Genomic DNA, 14208 nt, shown 5'->3' on the forward strand with positions numbered 1-14208 from the left:
ACCTTGTGAATCATTCACTAACTCTTTCTTGCATGTTACTGCAGATGAAACTTGCATGAAACCATTAACTACCTTCTCTCTCTTCTTCCTGATGCACCTCAAGGCTGCCAGACAGATCAAGGATAGGTACAGTACAAACTCATTTGATTCTGTTTGTAATTATTCTTAATTAGAGTTGAGAATTCTAGAAGCAGGTCATTTTTCTGATGTGATTTGTGCAACCAAAAGATTATGCTTTGCATGGTGACAAGATGCATTGCTCTGTTTGGCCTTATGTTTCCCTATGCCTGTGGTGTGTGTTAACTTTCACATTTAAACAGAAATGTGATTAGGATAATAATCATTTTTTCCTATGTTCCCATCTCAGGATAAATTTAAAATTTAGTTGGAGGTTCTGACAGATGATCTCAAGGTGTTTGTTTCCATGATGCTAGATATAAATATTGTAATTTGTTAGGGTTCTTCGGTGTGACCTGGAAAGCTGAATTTTGATATGGAACATATTTCAAAATAATCAGATTGCTAGAAAAGGTTTCAGGTAGTGTTTTTCTACATCTGCTCTTTATATTTGTACTTCATATGGGTGAGGAGATTATTTTTTATATATACAATATTTGGAATTTTAAATCAGTTCAGGTTATGGAACGCTGAGGTTAAAAATGAAGTGTCCATATCTACTACACAAATCAAGACAGGTTTATTTCTTAATAAGTGAGCATAGAGCAAATTAAACTCATAAAATGGGTGTTGGTCTGTGTTATGTTTAGATAACAAGAATCTGGATAACTAGAAATACCATCTTCCAATTATTTTTTATACTTGTGTTTTTAAACTTTGCCCACATATAGCTTTCTTTTTAAAATATCTTATGGGACATCCTTAATAAAAGAACAAGACTTTAAAATTAAGAGTATTACACCCCAAAAGGAAATGTAACAAACCTAAAGAAACATAAAATAAATATCTGTTAAGTGCCTAGTCTTATCAACCTAGGGTTTCTAAGTCCAACTGAAACCAATTATGAAGATGCTTGCCCTTGCAATAAATGTCCCTTTTGAGACATATTTGCATATTTGTGTGTAGACCTGTGTATGAACATATATTAATGATATATACAGTTGCATAGCATTTCTGCAGTCCTAATTAAAATATTTGTGTTCTTTTTCATGTGTCTGTACACAAGCCTTAGAAAAGAAGTTTTAAGGAGTTAGCTTAGTAAAGTGATTCTGGAAACAGTGGCATTCTTTTTTCAATTATGTGCAGAATAGTACACAATTGCTGTAATTGTGCAAGTTCCAAATCATTTTTTTCTATCCAGAAAAAGTTGTTCTAACTTTTAATTCATCTGTAATCAAAGTATAGTATAATAATTTGACCTTTCTTTATAGCTTTTGGGTACCTGTTTCAGTACTCATCATACTTTCCTGTTCTGTATTTTTAAACCTGTGACATAATTTTCTAAAATAGATTTAGCATGCCCTAAATAAGACTTAAGTAGGAACTGAGGTCTCACTCTGTAATTTCCCAGCCATGTAATACGTCCAAAATAGATTTTACAAACCTAATGTCATTTTGATATTCCACAATGCCTGTATTACACTCACTTTGTTAATTATTTTGATCTACTGGAGGGGGGTTGGGTAATAATAATTCATTGGAGCCTGCAAAGCTCTCACCCAGAGTGAGATATGATGATTTTAATATTTTTATTTTGATTGGTTCCTCAGTCCCTTGCATCACATCCTAAACTCTTCCAGATAGTTTCTCATCTTCTTAAGTATGTTAAGGACTGGCATTAACCATCCCCTTCCACTGACGGGCATTGGAAATTAACTTTATGTGAATGGAACCATGCCCATAGATTTTAATTGACTTTCTTGCTTAGTACATTTATAAAAACAAGGGAGAAATAATTTTTTGTTATAAAAGCACTTGATCCTTAATATACAATACAGATATTGTAGTTATAAGTACTGTATTTAAGTCACTGCAAATTATAAATAAATAATTTAGAATAAAAATATTTTCACTATAAGCTTTAAGCATTTCCCGTGTGACTAAATCACTTTTGCTACCTAGACAGTTTGTTTATAATATATTAGGCAGTTTGTAGATTATTTATTAAACAAATTTATGTAGTTGGCTAACTCAAACATAGGTGACTCAGGACTGTTTAGAACAGACATGTCAAACTCATGACGTCATGGAACTTTGTTCCCATTGTCGGCAATGGGGTGGGCGCGGTTTTGTCGTGACATGTCCAGCCTACGGACCAGCAGTTTTTCACCCCTGGTTTAGAAGATTTAAAAAATTTAAAAGATCCACCATATAATAAAACCATTAACACACACACACCAGCCCCCGTGGCAGCAACAATATAATTAAATCAGCCATTTGATCAGCTCCATTTCCATTTGTGATCTCCAGGCCCGCTGACAAATCTACATTATTAGGCTCCTTCAGCAGAGTGGGGGTCAACTGTAACTTGGAGGGAATGATGTTCCATAAAGAATTTTTAAATGGTATATGCAATTAACATTGAAAAAACTGAATTTTATACTGTCAGTGAATCATTTATGAAACAATTGCTCTTATGCTCATGATGCCAGTTACTTAGTATACAGTATATGGAAAAGCACATTATTTATCAATTAAGTTTTATTTATTACTTGCACTAGGTACAGGATTGCTAAAAGTTACCAAAAATATTCTACTAACTTGTCATAGTCTCTTGTCTGCCTTTAAAACTGTTCAGTAAGAGTGACTCAGAGAATGTGCTACTACCTGTAGTTTAGCACGCTTCTAGATTTCAGTGTGTTGACTAAAATATTTTCCAAGTAGTTTGCATCTTATAGAACATTAAATATTATCAGAAGTTTAAAAGTCTGTCTCTCTAATTCCTAACTTTAGAGTCACAATGGCTCCAGCATTCCGTTTGTCTTTGAAACCTAGAGTGAGTGACAATATGACACACTTGATGGTGGATTTTTCTCAGGAGAGACGAATGCTTCAGGCACTAAAGTTCTTGCCAGGTAAAAAATAGAATGTGATTTTCAGGAATGAGTTACATATAACTCTTCTTCCTCTGTAAATAAATATAATAAAGTGTTTCTTTTTTCCATAGTTTGTTTTGGAATATATCTTTAAAGTGAGGGAAATAGGGAAGTAAAGAGGTTTATAACTGCATATTGCAGTGTAGGTTGTGTTTTATAGTTTTTAAAATGCCTATTGATATAGTACCAGAGTTTATCTACACTAGTTAGCAAAGACTAAATGGCAGTGGGAATTAAACAGTCTATGATGCATTCTAGGAGATGGAAGTATTACCAAATAGATACATGAAAAATCACAACTTTATCTATTAACTTATGGTATCTAATTCCAGTAAGCTTTGCTTTAAAAGATTTTGTTTTTCACTTTTGGATAGTCAGTTTACCAAGTAGCATTTTTGTGGCATCTGTATGTTCACAAAAAAGTTGATTGAAAATTATAAGGATATTAAACCTGATATTATATTGTGGATGAATCTTTTAGCCTGGTAGTATAAAGCACCCAAATATTTAGGCAATTCTAAGCATTCAGATAACTGTAATTTTAATTCAGCACTATGAACAGTGGAATGTAAATGAACTAAGGCACAGGTGACTGCAATTTTGAAAGTTATGTTGAATGACTCACTGGAATTTCAATCCAGAATTGTCCAAAGGTTATTGGCGTGTACATTTAATTGCCATTAATGGCTGCTGCTTCTCATATTTCTTTCCACTCTATCATACTCACACAAATAATGCCAGACTTCTTCTTTCTATTTGTGACATAAAAGTACAAAACTTCAACCACTATTAATGGGTGCCTATTTTACTGGAAGCATTCACGGTATTCACTTTGCTTGGAAGATCCTTCATCTTTCTCAAGCAATCAAAGATGATGTTTAGCACTGGTGTTCAAAAACATCTATAGTTGAGAATCTGCAAGGATTGGATCTTGTTTCTCCAACAAAATGGAGTGCGAGAAGCATTTGAATCAAATTGAGGTTCCTTTTAGATTCAAGTGAGAAGCGAGCATTGCAGACTGAGGAATGGTTCATATTCAAATTTGCTGTGTAAACATCAGTGGTTTAGGGCTGGGTTCACCCCCATGGTTTATAAACCAAACCATAAACCATGATTTACAGTCTGTGGTTCAGAAAACATAATAAGCTAAAAGTAGAAAATCTACCTTGTAGCTTAGTTTCATGTTTGAAGCCAGTCATTTTGTCTAAATATATTTCAGTAGGTCTGTTAATGATCAAGTCTATATTCCTCTATCTGAATTTTCCTAAAGCATAGTTTAGAGGTAGAACTCTACTTTATCAGTGTTTTCTTTGCTTATATTATTTAACAGTTCCCAGAGCTCCAGAAATTATTTTAACAGACTGTCTGGTAGCTGACAACGCCGTAACAGTAGCGTGGCAAATGCCCGAAGAAGACAACAAAATCGATCACTATATACTTGAATTTAGAAAAACCAATTTTGATGGTCTTCCTCGCATAAAAGATGAGAGATGTTGGGAATCTATAGACTACATTAAGGGCACTGAATATACATTATCAGGTAATTATCTTTTTGTTTCCTCTTCAGATTATCTTGAGTTTTACTAGTCCTCAACTTATGACCATAACTGAGCCCAAAATTTCTCTTGCTAAGTGAGACATTTGTTAAGTGAATTTTGCCCCATTTCACCATCTTTCTTGCTACAGTTGTAAGTGAAATTACTGCAGTTGTTAAGTTAGTAATACAATTGTTAAGTGAACCTGGCTTCCCCATTGACTTTGCTTGTCAGAAAGCCTCAAACGGTGAAATATGTCCACTTCCACCGTTATAGTCAGTCGCCAAGCATCAGAATTTTGATCTTTCTTATGCCGCTAACTCTTTTTTATCATAAAATCTTGTGTGCCTCAAGGTTTTTTCTACTTCTTCTTCTAGGACTAAGATTCGATTCAAAATACATGAACTTTCGTGTCCGAGCTTGCAACAAGGCTGTGGCTGGGGATTATTCGGATCCTGTGACTTTAGAGACAAAAGGTAAAATTGCCCCCCTAAAATTAGCTTCATATATTCTCTCAAATATTGGTCAGATATGAGCTTGACTATAAAAGAACTATCTTTGGCAGTACCTTTGTCTCCATTTGATGTAACCTAGCATTTGAGTTACAGCCTTGATGCTGGACAGTATGCTTCATCAGAATTTGCAGATTCCATATACGTGAAAAGATCTACAAATAGGAGCAATTCTGCCTTAACTAGCGTTGACGTTTAAGTTTAAGAAAAGCTTGTAAATCTGGAGAAACTGAAAATACTAAGAACGTCATTTGAACCCTTTTGCTAATATCAGTTTTAATATAAGGTATTATCAGTTGACTACATATAAGAGCCGTGGTAGCACAGTGGTTAGAAAACAGTATTGCTGACTGCCGAGTCTCACCTGCTTAAGATTGACTCAGCCTTCCATCCTTTGAAAGTCGGTAAAATGAGGACCCAGATTGTTGGGGGTCATATGCTGACTCTGTAAACCACTTAGAGAGGGCTGTAAAGCACTATGAAGCAGTTTATAATCTAAGTGTTATTGCTATTGCTGCATGTTCTTTGTATAAGAAAAAATATGTGAAGCTTTTAATAGCAATTATCATTGCCACAGCATGTGCAAAAATGTTCTGAATATTATTTCTGGGATTGAAAGCCTAGGATTATTTAAGGATAACTGATCTTAAGTGTTGCTTTAAAAAGAATTTGGCTGGGGTGTGTGCATTGTGTCTATACACACATATGGTAGAATTCATTGCAGTAAGATTAGAACCTAAAGTGCTTTAGAGTGCTGCTTTTCAGCTTTACATCTACTAACTTTGAACCATTTATGGAAGATGAATTAATAATATTTTATTTATGTTACTTTTAATGGAGTGAATCATCACTTAGAATAATCTTCAAATTTAGCATTATGCAAATGTCTTGTTTTTCTAGAGTTTCTTCTTTTCTAGAGAATGTTCAAAGTTTTTCATTAAAATAAGAAATACCTGTATAATGCACTCTAATGTAATACAATATTATATTACATAATTTCTAATAAGACAAGTACAACAAAGTAGCCTAAGGTATGCCATTTTAGTGATAAAAATAAACTTCAAAGTTCCATAGAGCTTATTCCTTGAGGAATGTGATTCAGTTCTGACTTCTAGGCTATTTTAACACTTCTGGCCTCTGGGAATATTAGCAATCATTTCATGGGCACTGTAATTTTGTTGCAGTAAAAATTGGAAATATGTTTCTGAGTGTTATCATTTAAATACTAAGCTTTCTCCATTTAATACATTTATTTAATCACTGAAAGATCAGACAATAATAATGTAGTGCTCTGTCAATTAGATTAGCGTGTTTTCTGCCCTTATATCAGTTAACTTTAAAAGGCATACACTGTTTTTATTTATTTTTTATTTATAACTATTTTTTATTTATGACTGTTACCAGAACTCCCTTAATATCAAATTGTCATGGTTGTCTTTTATTTGTGTATATATCTTTGTGGATGTGTGTGTGTGTGTGTGTGTGTATGTGTGTGTGTGCGTGTATAAATAATCTAAATGGCTATTAATTTTCAGAAGAAAAAACAATGACACAGAGAAGGGAGTTTGCATTAAATAAAGATAGTAAATTTTGTTTTAATATTTGTTTAGCTCTTATATTCAATCTTGATGGTTCATCATCTCATCTTAACTTAAAAGTTGAAGATACCTATGTTGAGTGGGACTCTACTGGAGGGAAAAGCCAAGAAGGCAAAACAAAAGGAAAAGAAAACAAAGGCAGGTGAGAAGACAGAACCATTCTAAGTAATGTTTTAGAGGCAAAGTTATTGTTCATATTACTAGCAATCTGAGATATTCTTGAAATGTCCCATCTTTGGAAAAAAAATGAGAATTCTCATTTTCTGCAAAAAGTAATAATGCAATAACATTACGAGATAATACATTTCACATTTTCTGCTTAGGTGTATGGTCATAAATCTTAACTGTGCTAAATATAATGGACTATATTACTTACATATTTGGGTTCAATAATTTATTGCATTTTGTGTCTACTCGTGAATTTTACTTGTAAAATGATGCTTTATTGGAAACATTTCTGCATAAACTAAAAATATGAAAAATAATGTGAAGGTTATGAAAGTTATGTCACAATTATGGGGAAATTTTCTTATGGGAAATCTTAACTATAAACGGAAGGATAAGTTTTTCTTACCAAAGAAATAACACATGTGGAACTTTGGGGGTTTTCTAAGATCACCCTTATTAAAACCATGTTATTTTGTACCTTTTTGTAACCATGTTTTAAAAAAACATAAAAATCGAACCTAAAGTGCTAGAATTAATTCAAACCAAAGATACTTGAATAAATTTTTAAATGACACTCAGCAAACAGCACAAACACCCCTTACAGATATATGAGGCATATATTATCCTTCATCAAAGGAATGGTACTGCCTTTGATATCGTCAGAAATCTTAGTGCTCATCCAAATGACTGGAAGAAATAATACTCCATAGATTTTCAGAAAACTCACAAGAGGAGGGAATAGTCTGTAGACATTTGTTCCTGAAATTGCAATTGCAGCCATAATATAAGAACATTTTAAGAAATGAAATTATGGCTAATATTTTGTATGGTGCATATTACATCGTAAGCCATATGCAAATCCAGAATCCACTCTTGCACAGCGCTCCATTCATGTGAGTGGAAGGTGTGCATGCCCACCATAAATGGAGCTGTGCATGCATGTGTGCGCCTGCCACTCATGCCCTCCCTCCAACGGGCTGGGCTGCCAAGCTAGAAAGGTTGGGGACTGCTGTCCTAAGGGGAATAATAAAAATCAAATAAATTTATATCTATGGAGATTCTCAGTCATCCAGATCATGGTTGTCCCAAAGGTATTTTTTTCAAAAGGCAACTAGACTTTGTTTTTCCTTGAAGACATTTCTCATCCAAGAAGCTTCTTCATTTCTTAACTGAAGAAACTTCTAGGGTGAGAAGCAGAATGTCTTCAAGGAAAACAAAGTCCAGTTGCCTTTTGAAAAAGTACCTTTGAGACAAAAATTGATCTTAAAAGGCAGGCCCCTGAACAAATGCCTGACTTATCCATTATTTAAAGCAAAATTGGGGACATGGGGGAACTCTATCAAAAAGGAGTTCTATAATGGGGAGGTATTCGCATTTTATTTATTTATTTATGAGACTTAGATACCGCTTTAAGTGCAAGCACTCTCTAAGTGGTGTACACCAGTAAGCAATGTATATATATATTTACATTGCCCCCAACAATCTGGGTCCGCATCAATGCTGTTTTATAGTTTTTAAATAATAATTGTTATTTGTGTATTATTGTTTTTTAACCTTGTATGCTGTCCAGAGTCATTTTTTGTGAGAATGGTTCTTGCTGATGGAACCATAAGATTTGGGGTTTCATCAATACTTTAAATTGGTCATAGTAAATCATAACGCAGGTCATTAAAAGATTATGATTTCGCTGGTGTCACTTAGCTACACATGTAATACACTTAAAGCTGTGTCCTACCCTAGCCAGACATGATGCGTTGCTGTTGGAAAATTGTGAAAATAATTCAGCTATGAAGCAGCAAAAACTCTGCATAATAACTATATCAGCCATACTAAGAACAATAACCTCTTCTTTAACTGAGATATTGGTTTACATGGAGAGCTAACCGCAAATTCTGTCTGGCTATAATTTGCCATATTGTCTGGTAGACTGTCTATGGGTAAGTATACAAACTGTAGTGAGCACCAATTCTGGATTAATGTGTCGTGACAGTGTTACATATCATACAAGCAGATGACTTTTTAAAATAATCCTCCTCCCATAGTAGCAATTTAGAAATTGTTTTTTTAAACTACTGCTTTTTAAGTATAAAACTTTGTATAGCAGAAAATAGTCTTTAACAAACTATTTTTATCTGACAGTGGCCAGATTACTCTTCTGAAGAACAGTACAAGGTGATATTGTGCCTCCTTTTAGCCATAGGGTTTAGACTCCAGCTTTACTCTTCATTTTTTTCCCCTTTCAATTCTGTCTCTCTATAGGCTTGGCATGAATCCCACAGCCTTTACCAGTAAATAAGCCACTGTACTCCAATAGAATCTTCAGTGTGCTTTAATTTGTCACCTTTTGCATCTCCCCTCTAATTTCCTTTGTGCAAAGCATCCAAAGCACTATGTTGCTTCCAATAATTTGCAAAGTAGGGGTAATTAAATTTAAATGAAGAAGATCTGAAATAGGAACCTGCCTAGCTTGTTTTGAATTTATTTCATTAATGAATAACAACATTCTGCTAAAAATAGGCATATAAGCACTTCCTCTTTAAAAAATTTTCCTACATATGTACGTGCTCTCTCACATTCATTCATTCATACACACGTGTACACACATTTGGAGGGCAAGGGGGGCTGCCTACTATGTTAAAAATGGAGTTGACATCAATACGGACCCCACCTTTCCAAAAACTTCAATCAGCTGATGAAATGAATGGATAAACATAGAGCACTGTGTTAGCAGTTTTGGATCAATCATGATTAGAGGAGGTTGATTGGTGAAATTCTGTGTTGGCTCTGTGTCTGCTACAGTATGAATTAAAATATTGGTTTCTTTTGCCCTCTATAGACAGACTAGATAGAATTCTACATGAAAAGAATAAAGCAGACTTTCTTAATCAGATAAGTTTTTATAATTACCCTGCATGCCTTTTCATACAGAGAGAGCGTTCTAGTTAAAACACTTTTTTTTTTTGTTTGAATAAACAAAATACCCTGGAAATGAAACAGGTCAACTACAGTGGCTTATCAAATCAGTTGATTATATTCATCATGGTACTGTCCTAATACAATCACATAATTTGGCTTGTATTTATTCATATATTGATTGGTGGTTTCAAGTATGACAAATATTTAAAATTATAAATGCTGTTGAGAATACTAGTAAAGGCTGTTAATATAAAAATATTTTTGGGTGAAGGGAACTTGGAGCACATCGGAAAAATAGCATGTAACATTTTTTGGGGGAGGGAGGAGTATTAATTTTAGACTATGTTTGTTTTATACCAAACATGGCAGTGCTTTAGTAAAGTAAACTTGCTATTTTTCTGCATAACCCGACAGCAAATCTAAGATAGACTTTGCAGTAATGACTGACTTGGAGTATGAAAAGAGATGTGTGTATTAATCCTTTTGCTTGAATAAATGCTTAAATTTCTTGGCTTTGCTGTCTTTCATGCTTCACTTCTTTCTTTCTTTTTTCTTTTGGTAAGTACTTTTCTGAAATGTTTACTTGGTGAAACAATTTTTCAGTGATATATGATTAATGTTTTCAGCATCCACACTAAGGTTTTATTTTGGAAAAATAATTTCTGCTTTATGGTCTACAGAAGGGATGGGCAACTCTAGAGCTCCCTCCAACTGTCCTTCTGAATTTCAATTTTTTGCCAATTTGAGGCAGGAAACACATCAAAAGTGTAATGTAAGCCTCAAAAGAGCATATTTTATTTAAAAAAAATAAATTTCCAACCCTCCCCAAAGAAACCTAATGGGAAAATAAACTTCCAAGTATATAAATAATGTGGCCCTAATCACATTGCATCATTATCATTTCACCAAAAATGGACCTATACTCCCTAAGAAGTAATTAAGTATGATATTTGATCATCAATATGTTGTCCATAGTGGTTTATTATATTACGGATTAAATTATAGTAAATAAATTAGTCTAATTTAGTACATCTCCGGTATTTATATAATCCATTCATAAGGAAGATGTGCTGACTACAGGTAGTCCTTGCTTACAATATAATTGTAAACTGCGATGTCACATGACTGCATTGCTTAGTAACAACAATTCCCATTGCTTGTTGATTTGGGGCTGTTAAGCCGGGATGTCCAATCAGTGTCCTTCTGCTTCCAACAAAGTGAAGGGGAAGTCCTGGATGGCTTGCAAGAAGGCTGGTTCATTGGTGACTAGGTGGCTAATGCAACATGGCATGAATGTGGCCAGGCTGGGGGTGGCTGTTGCCAGCGTGAGAGGGTGTTCATCTGGCCACTACAGCACAGTACAAATATGCTCACGGTGTTGGTGAGAGAGTGCTTGTGGACTCCAATCTCACACTCCATAGCTCAGGTCCTTAAGAGAAAAAGCAGAGGGAGTAGGATTGAATGACTTACAGGAGTGACTTGCAACCTTCCCTGCTGGTTTCCCTATATATTTCACTAGTGGGAAGCCTGCAGGGAAGATTGCAAATGGCAGTCCTGTGGCTGTGGAATGCTGCAACTGTCATACACTCAAGCTGGTTGCCAAGACCAAGATCGTGGTCACGTGATGGCTAGAACTTTGAGAACTGGTCATAACTGCCACTTGTTCAGCACCATTGTAAGTTCAAACAGTTGCTGAATGAGTGATCATTAACTGAGGACTACCTGTATTGCAATGCTTTAAAGCTGGAAGATACACTAAGGGAGAAAGGGTGATGCAATATTGAAATTGGGCGTTTTTTTTATTTTAAGATACTAACATTTAAGGTATTAATATGGCCAAATTGGACATCTTCATAAGCAGACTTTTTTTGGTGTTGTTATAGAATAACCACCTAATAATTTGTCAGTAACTTTTCTGTGGTTGCAGTATGCTTTATGTTCCTCTATCCTATTATCTGCATGCCTTTTTGTTTTGAATATATAGAAATGTAAAGCATGCCTGCTTATACAGTCTTTTGTCTTAAATGTTTCTGCCAAATTTATTTCTTTTTTCAAAGTGTTCAAACTAATTTGGTGCCTTAACTCACTTATAGTCATTTTTATTTATATACTATCACAGTCAATACAAATTAATTTCTTGCATCTTACAGAAGTGGCACTCCGTCTCCAAAGCGGTCATCGGTTAGCTCACGCTCACCTTTGATAAGGGGCAGCAGAGATAGATTTACTGGGGAATCATATACAGTCTTGGGTAAGGTCTTTTATAAAAAAATTAAATTATAAATATTATAGAGTGATGCATTCCTTGATTTCTTTAAAGCTTTCTTATCCCAGTTAGGAACCCAAAAAAGTTCCAAGAGCTACTTATAAACTTCGCAAATTAGATTATTACCATCTAAGAAGCATTTCAACAGAAGAAAAGGGATTGAAAGACAGGGAAAAGAGCCAAACAAGTTAGTTCATTGCCTAGATGAATAATTGGCTAGATGCTGTCAAGTCAGGCTGAACTCCTGTTGATTGTCTGGACAAACGTTTGTTATTTTTACTATGTTACATTGCAGTTACTTCTTCCAAGGACATTACAATTTTTTAAAATCTCATTTATCCATATTATCATTTCTTTCCATGTTTCCTTCTCTCAAAATTGCCAGGAGCAATAATTTTTCTCTGGTTCATCGTCTGTTCACATCACACCCCAAAGTTCGTGACTCCTTGTTGATCAAGCATGCAGTCATTTTGTACTTAATTTAGGCCTGGAGAATTGTTCTTCTTGCAGTCTATGATGCTGTTAGTAACTGTGTCCAAATTGCTAAATTCTCATTCTTTCTCTACTTTTTGTTATATTTTCATTTGCACTACATCTGTTCTCTTCTGAGATGTTCTTTTCTGTATTGCTTCTCTTTGGGTCTTTTCATGAGTTCAAAGTTCTGAGGAATAAGAAGAATCTATAGAAGCCCTTCCAGTGACCATTGAGGGGGAGTCCAACTGGGAGTTGTATAAAATTAGGAAGATATTAACAATATGTATAAGCTCTAGTTTACACCTGTATACTTTGTGTCTGATATGTAACATATGTGTGTTCTTAATCTCTGAGGAATCTCAACTTACATGAAGTGTTAATTGATCTACTGTGTTTCCTTACAGGAGATACTACAATTGAAAATGGACAGCATTATTGGGAAGTGAAAGCCCAGAAGGACTGCAAGTCATACAGTGTAGGAGTAGCATATAAAAATTTGGGAAAATTTGATCAGCTGGGAAAGACCAGTACAAGCTGGTGTGTTCATATCAATAACTGGCTCCAGAGTACGTTTGCAGCCAAACACAATAATAAAGCAAAAACACTAGATGTCGTGGTTCCAGACAGGATAGGAGTCTATTGTGACTTTGATGGAGGTAATTTTAAGACTTCAAAGCTGTTACTGAAAAAACTGAAATAAAGTAATATAGTGGACAAGGTCTGAAAAAAACTGGGTCTGAATCTGTCTTTAAACAAAGCAAAATAAAATAATTTTTAGTATAGTTTCTAAATATTAATAGGGTAAGAACAGGAGCATTAATTGAAATGGGTTACACAAACCTATGAGTTTCCACTTTATTTCCATTCATAATCCCAAGATGAAAGGGTTTTATAGTATCTGAAGGAATAGGTGTGGGCATTTTCAGTGATAGTACATTTCCCCCCAATTTTGGAAGGCTTCCCTATGAGATATGTCTGAATTTGATTTTTTAAAATTATTCCAGGCATTTTAATCATTTGGTCTGTTGAGTTTAGCTTATTTGCTGCTTAGTAAATTTTTAATTACTGGCATTGTTGCTTTTATCATTTTAATGTTTGGAATTTTAATTACTGTGTTTTACTGTGCATTTTATTTGTTCAGAATGTCTTTGTGTTAAGCTACTGTGGATAAATCCGTTTTTGAAAAGCAGCATATATAACAAAAATGGTTTGCTGAGTATTTTTTTAGGTTAAAGTGCTGCTGCAATGTGTTGATATTGGATTAGAAATCCTATATCATATAGAATTTTATGCAAATTAGTAATGCAGAATCCTGCAGCTTTTCTAAACAACCATTCTTACCATTTATTAGACATGATTTGATCTTTTCACAATGAAACAGTATCAAACGTAAACAGAGAATAACCATTTCATTTTATTGAGATTTTTTGAATAGTCAGGGAAAAAATAGTCTTGTGTGCATTATGAAATCAATTTTTTAAATTCATTACCTTAAATTGAACATGTCAATCAAATAAAAACTTTATTATGGTCATAAACCAGAATGAAATACAATTACAAAAGAGACCTTTAGTTATTAGATGTGCAACATCTTTGATTTTCTGGATGTAATTAGTGGTATACTTAATTATTGAGACATCTATAAGCTTTCAGAGGTCTCCATAAAATATCCTACCATTTACACCC

The 14208-nt window shown here is 34.2% G+C and overlaps 1 protein-coding gene across 4 annotated transcripts in view; it reads left to right on the forward strand.

Moving 5' to 3' along the window:
• The window catches only part of FSD1L (fibronectin type III and SPRY domain containing 1 like), a 38306-nt gene that overhangs the window by 18104 nt on the left and 5994 nt on the right, over positions 1-14208 (forward strand). The window contains exons 5-12 of one of the 4 annotated variants that reach the window (XM_039350436.1): positions 104-126; positions 2911-3032; positions 4384-4593; positions 4966-5064; positions 6711-6840; positions 9006-9038; positions 11936-12033; positions 12927-13178. In XM_039350436.1, the coding sequence (XP_039206370.1) occupies positions 104-126; positions 2911-3032; positions 4384-4593; positions 4966-5064; positions 6711-6840; positions 9006-9038; positions 11936-12033; positions 12927-13178 (967 nt within the window). Of the gene's footprint in view, positions 1-103; positions 127-2910; positions 3033-4383; positions 4594-4965; positions 5065-6710; positions 6841-9005; positions 9039-11932; positions 12034-12926; positions 13179-14208 lie in introns of all 4 variants that reach the window. The other 3 variants (XM_039350435.1, XM_039350437.1, XM_039350438.1) reach the window with 3 other exon arrangements.

Source organism: Crotalus tigris, unplaced genomic scaffold (assembly GCF_016545835.1).
Source record: "Crotalus tigris isolate CLP2741 ecotype Arizona unplaced genomic scaffold, ASM1654583v1 scf7180000018334.392729, whole genome shotgun sequence".
NCBI classification, from domain to species: Eukaryota; Metazoa; Chordata; class Lepidosauria; order Squamata; family Viperidae; genus Crotalus; species Crotalus tigris.